This window comes from Triticum dicoccoides, chromosome 7B, assembly GCF_002162155.2.
Source record: "Triticum dicoccoides isolate Atlit2015 ecotype Zavitan chromosome 7B, WEW_v2.0, whole genome shotgun sequence".
NCBI classification, from domain to species: Eukaryota; Viridiplantae; Streptophyta; class Magnoliopsida; order Poales; family Poaceae; genus Triticum; species Triticum dicoccoides.
In genome coordinates this window covers 114041394-114047492 of record NC_041393.1, presented here as the reverse complement: position 1 = coordinate 114047492, position 6099 = coordinate 114041394, and the positions used below count along the sequence as shown (strand labels likewise).

Sequence of the window (6099 nt, the reverse complement as noted above, 5' to 3'; positions counted from 1 at the left end):
CTTCTTTTCTTTCCCCTCTATTTATGTGGACATGCTCTTTATTTTCATCTACGACTCTTTTTGCTTGCAACATGTGCTAAGGGAACGGACAACAATATACGTGCCATGTAGGGGTTGTTTGGTATCTAGCCACACTTTAACACACCTTAAGCAAGGTATACGTTTGATCAAGTTAGGTGAATTTATGGTTCTAACCATGCCCCAAGGCAAGATTCTTTCTGTCAGAAATAAGCGTGACATGTCATATACACAAAAAGATGACAAGATCCCTTAAGGCAAGCCAAAATATGGCTAAGAATTTGAGTATTTGGTTAGGCACGTTTGACAAACATAGTGTGGCAAACTATGACAAAGTTAGCCACCAACCAAACATGTCCTAGGCTGAAGAGTCAGGAAGGAGGTTCAGATGAAGCTTGACGTGAGTTATCGAGTCTTGACTAAAGAGTTGGTATCTTGGGAAAAGAAAGGGAAATGGAAAGAGAGACGAAATCAACTACCCACAATAAAAATGTAAAAGACGGAGAGTGTGGGTAAAGGCGGATGTGAGAATGAAGTTGAAACTATTGACATAAGACCAACAGCTATGATATATTGGATTGGGAAGAAAATAACTATGTTTAGTACAACTTGGGGTTTTATTTTAGACGAAGACCACCAACCATGTGCAGTTTTGGTTGAACATTTTTCTTCTGACTTGATGTGGTTGGACACGCTCCAACTTTTGCTAAACAAAGAACATGCTCATACTAGGTCATGGCCCAAGAGTAGCCGTAAAATTTTATTTTCTCTGCCTGCATATGCACTTGGATGCTTTCACACAGCACATCTGGCGTGGGTTTCACCATGGTGAATATCTCCACGGTAGAACGGTACCTACTACGTAGCATGCATGCATAATATAGTACTAACTCCGTCCGTAAATACTTGTCAAAAAAATGGATTAGACGTATTTATCCATTTCACTGACAAGTATTTCCAAACGGATGGAGTAGGATTCTTTTGCCTGCAACATGTTAGTACTCCCTCCGTTTATTTTTATCCCGCATATAAGATTTATCTGAAATCAAACTTCGTAAAGTTTGACAAATTTATATTTAAAACTATCAACGTTATGATACTGAATTTATACAATAAGAAAAATAATTTCATATGCATCTAATGATGTTGGTTTCATATTGTAAATATTGTTATTTTTTTTTGTAAAGTTGGTCAAACATTATGAAGTTTGACCTCAGATAAATCGTGTATACAGAGTAAAAAAGAAATGGATCGAATACAGAACACTATCTCTTTTTTTCCCTTTGGATGAAAAACTTCTAACTCTAGAAAGGAAAGGATTCAAATCGTATTTCCAGTTTTGAAGTTCCTTTATTTGATCCTAAAAATTACCGGCGATATGCCCATCACCAGCCTCAACACACAACAAAAACGTGCAAAAGACACCGTTTCCAGGATGTTGCTGCTTCTCGCTTGGATCAAAGTGGATAAAATATTTAGCGCAGCAAGGGGCGAAACGGTAAAAACTCCTCGGTCGCACCCCTCCTACTCGGATCGACGCAGCGACCCGTCACTCGCGGGCACTACTTAAGACCGGGACCGCGAGGCCACCAGCTCCACCAGCCCCCGCGCGCGCGCCTTCCCTTGTCGTTCCTTCGCTGCGCCTCCAACGTCGCACGCCACGGCCACCTACTACCTGCGGCGACCGGACCGGGGGTAGCAGCAGCAGCACCAATGGAGGCGGCCGCGGGACTCGCGATGCAGTCGCGGACGGTCGGGGCAGCCGGAACCGGGCCCCGTGGGCGCCGGAGCGGCGCTCTCGGCGGGGACGGGCCGGCGCGGGCGGCGAGCCTGCGCGTCGGAGGCCCGGCCGCGGCGGCGCCGGCGCTGCGGGCTCGCGGGGCAAGGCCCGTCGCCCCGCTCTGCTGCGTCCAGACATCGAGAGGTTTGTCTGTCAGATTCTTTCTATTGCTCGACTTTGGGGACGTGCTGGGCCGGTGCTACTATGATTCTGCCTGCCTGTAATCGCGTGGCCTCGTAATACTGAGACGGGAGTATCAACGATTTCGTATGAAGGCTCAAGGGTTGGTGGCAAAATTTGTTGGCTTGGGGGGAATGAATGGCTGCTCTGATGTCGATTTGGGGTAAACGTGGTTGCGCGTGGACTAAACAAAGCAATGTAGTTTCAGGGTAGGTAGCTACTGGTTTATTGGTTTTGCTTGGTCGAGTAGGTATTACTGGTGGTGGTGTGGGTCAGAAAGCAACTAGTAGTATTCTTTTGTCTGATGCTGATGTATGGGAATATTCTTGCATCCTAACTGGTGGAATTTAAATTGTGTCCTAGAAAAATAAACTGATGGAGTTTAAATCAACGTGCGATAAATCTTGTTGTTGAATTTGTTCTACGACGAGGAGGCATTAGAAGTGAAATTGTCTAATTGTATACTACAACAGTGTACCGCTCCCTCCGTTCGAAAACAATAAGGCGTATAAGTTTTGTCTGAAGTCCAAAGTTTAATAACTTTGGCCAAGTTTATTTAGCACACATTTATACTTCGTTTTAGATTTGGCTAAGTTGTTTGGTGTAGTCAATTATTTGCAACACATGTTACAGAGCTTAGTACCACACTGCATATTTTAAATGATATGCCGCATCTTAATATTTTCTCTTGGGCGGTTTCCTGACGAGACACACAAGCTGATTAGTCAAACTGACTTTTCTTTGTGACCTTTTTGTATGTAATACAGGTCATCAGAGCTTGCATAACTCAGTTGACGAAGCCCTCTTGCTAAAGGTATATACTTTCTGCTGAAAAATTCCTGACATGAATAAAATAAATGTTGCTTCTGGGCATCTTTTTGACTAAATTGTATTGCCTTTCAGAGGAAAGCAGAAGAAGTTCAGTTTGAATTGAATGGGCGTTGTATTTACCTAGTTGGTTAGTTCTTGCACCTGCCTGTTTGCTGTTGCATACAGTTAGTTTATCTTATTGCCTCTCAAACTAATAATAATGGGTTCATACTGCAGGAATGATGGGCTCTGGAAAGAGCACGGTGGGCAAGATATTAGCCGAAGTCTTGGGTTATTCATACTTTGACAGTGATAGTTTGGTAGAACAGGCAGTCGGAATGCCTTCCGTTGCTCAAATATTCAAGGTTCACAGTGAAGCATTTTTCAGAGACAGTGAGGTAAATATTCCCTGTATTCTGTTGAAAATTTGGTCTTTTATAGATTCATGCGTTTGTAGTAATTAGAATGGAAAGACTTATGGACTAACGATTTCTGTGATTTGTGAACTACTTGTTTTGCAGAGTAGTGTCCTGAGAGATTTATCCTCAATGCATCGGCTAGTTGTTGCTACTGGAGGCGGTGCTGTTATTAGGCCAGTTAACTGGTATTGGAATTACCCTGTTCTCGCCAACATCTCACTTGTGATATGTTATGTTATCACGTTTTCTCCTTTAGATGAATATAATAATACTGATCTCTGTCGATTTTTCTTACTCCCAGGAGATATATGAAGAAAGGTCTGTCTATCATGTTGGATGTGCCTTTGGATGCACTTGCGAAGCGCATTGCACAAGTTGGGACTGCTTCTCGGCCCCTTCTAGATCAGCCATCTGCTGATCCATACACAGCGGTACATACTCTAAATTTTGAAAATAAAGGTGTCTTTGGTTGTCTTAGCATGCTTATCACATAAAAATTAATAGCTTTATTACGAAACACTAAATGAGACACCAAAAAATTACAGTAAACATCCCTGCGATTTCTCAAGTCGTTTGCATCTTGGTTGGTTGTACACATCTGTCTTTCTCTATGTTTGCATTGCACTAGTGAAAATGCATGACTCGTTGATTTGGTGCCTCAGGCTTTCACGAAACTCAGCGTGCTCGCTGAGCAAAGAGGGGATGCTTACGCAAACGCCGATGTGAGGGTTTCTCTTGAAGGTATGTTAGATGCCCCTAGCTTCATGGTCATAGATGGGTCTCAAGACCCCGGCCTCTCCCGAGCGAAGTTATAATGCCCATACAGAGAATAACACAACTAGTATATTTACCTTTGCAGAGCTTGCAGCTAAAAAGGGTCATGATGATGTCTCTCAGCTAACCCCAACTGATATTGCTGTCGAGGTATTGTACTTCTCAAGTCAACTGTTCCCGTGCTTCTATTTTTGCAAAGAATTATTCATGTGCAAATGGCATATCACGCTTTCTCCAATGCACCCACCCCCTCGAAAATAATTTCCCCCTGATGTAACTTACCTGTTGCGTTTCAGGCCCTGCAAAAGATTAAGAATTTTATCACTGAGCATTCCATGGCCAGTGGCCCATTCGACGACTTATAAATTGGTTCCAGGAGACGAAGGATGCAATCCTTGTAGAATTTCGGCCCCAATTTGTTTGTACCGTGTCCGTGTATCTTCATTTTTGTATCGCTCAACATTATTGATTCATTCTTTATACTGAAAAAGGAGTTGTGCTGAAGCATGCTCTGATAATAATAAAAGAATAGCGGATGGAGCTAATGTTAAGAGCTCCATGGTTACGAGATCATTGCACTTACATTTTTCACTCAGCTGTTCTTTCAAACAGACAATTGTCAACGCAACAGTACATTGGTGTTCAGTTGTCAAAATACCATTGCAAACAGAGTAATTGTTAAAAGTACCACTGAATGAAATCAGTTCAGCAGCTTTTCGCCATTTTTCTAACGCACCACTTGAAAGCGAAGTATCACTATAGGTTCATTTCGAGATCATGACAGGAATCAATAGTTTTGACCATGACCACAGTCCAATAGCCAAGAAATACTGAGTATATTTTATGAAAAGAAAAGACATGCAGGGTTAAATTTATGATAATGATTTTCTGTTTGAAAAGAAAAATCCTATAGGAACCGTGTGAGAGGAAATTTCCAGCGCAAGTTTTTGAACCAAAATAACATTGATTTGTGAGATGTATAAAAGAGGTACTAAAAATTATGTGTGTATATAATTTGACACTCCTTCCGAGTTCTTTTTTATAAGACGTTTTAGACAGCTGACTCTGAACTATTTTGGGCACTGTCTGAACGGTCTAAAACGTCTTATAAAAGTGAAAAGAGAGTATTTTAAGTCCCTCCTGTTTGTCTTTTCATACGGCATACAAATAAGACCTCTTTTAAGTCAAAAAATTGTAGTTTTCCCACTCATTCGACAATGTGCATTTGCAATTCAAATCATACCTTTTAGTAACTTGGAACCAGTGAGATTTTGACCTCGTCATCTCGGTACTTTAAGTGTTGATGGCAGTTTGGTTTTTTTTTTTTTGAAAATTAAGGCTAGCAATGCTGCCACATGAATTTCCAGCTCTTTGCGACGACACTTTGATCGGGAAAAAACCACCACCTCTGCAATAGAGTTTTGGGAATAGCACCTTCGGAACGATAATTTTCAAGTGGTTTGTCCCCCTTTCCCCTTTCGAGGGACTCCTTTATGCATTCCACAAACTGCTAATTGACAGTTATTACCCCTGTTCCATAATATAAGAGCATCTTCAATAGATGGTCCAAAATTTGGCGGTCCAAAATCAGAGATGTAAAATTTGGACCGCCAAAAAGTGCGTTTTGGAGCTCCGAAAAAAGCTCAACTCCAACAGATGGTCCAAAAGAGTAACTCCAACAGATGGTCCAAAATGAAGATGTAAAATCGCCTTGATCGTCTTCTTCAACCTCGGGACGTCGGCCGCTTTCGTCAAATCCGTCGCCATCAAGCTCTCCCCGACCTCCCCGAGCGCGCCATCCTCCCCATGATGAGCTCCTCTCCCAATCCCCCTATTTCCCCCCTTCGATCGGTGTCGTTTGCCACCGCTCCCGTGCTCGTCCGTGGTCGCCATGGCCAGAGCCCGCGCTCCCCTGTACGTGTTCCTTTGCCGGCCAGCAGCGACAGAGGCGGGCAGCAGCCGACGCGAACACCACGAGCAGCGGCACAGGCACGCTGCACGGGCCAGCAGCGACGACAGCTCGGCTGGACAGGGTCAGTGCGGTGCGGCGGCGGGGCCGGGAGGCGGTGGCAACGGGGCGGGCCAGCGAGCAGCGGCGGGCGGCGGCCTAAGGACCCG

At 43.6% G+C, this 6099-nt stretch overlaps 1 protein-coding gene across 1 annotated transcript; it reads left to right on the top strand.

Moving 5' to 3' along the window:
- The first annotated feature begins 1622 nt into the window (after positions 1-1622).
- Positions 1623-4554, top strand: LOC119341934 (shikimate kinase 2, chloroplastic-like). The gene is made up of 9 exons (XM_037613778.1): positions 1623-1942; positions 2746-2792; positions 2882-2936; positions 3026-3186; positions 3310-3392; positions 3509-3638; positions 3870-3948; positions 4067-4131; positions 4278-4554. Exons 1-9 carry the CDS (start codon positions 1732-1734, stop codon positions 4344-4346), a joined length of 900 nt encoding a protein of 299 aa, XP_037469675.1. The 5' UTR covers positions 1623-1731; the 3' UTR covers positions 4347-4554.
- The last annotated feature ends 1545 nt before the right edge of the window (positions 4555-6099 follow it).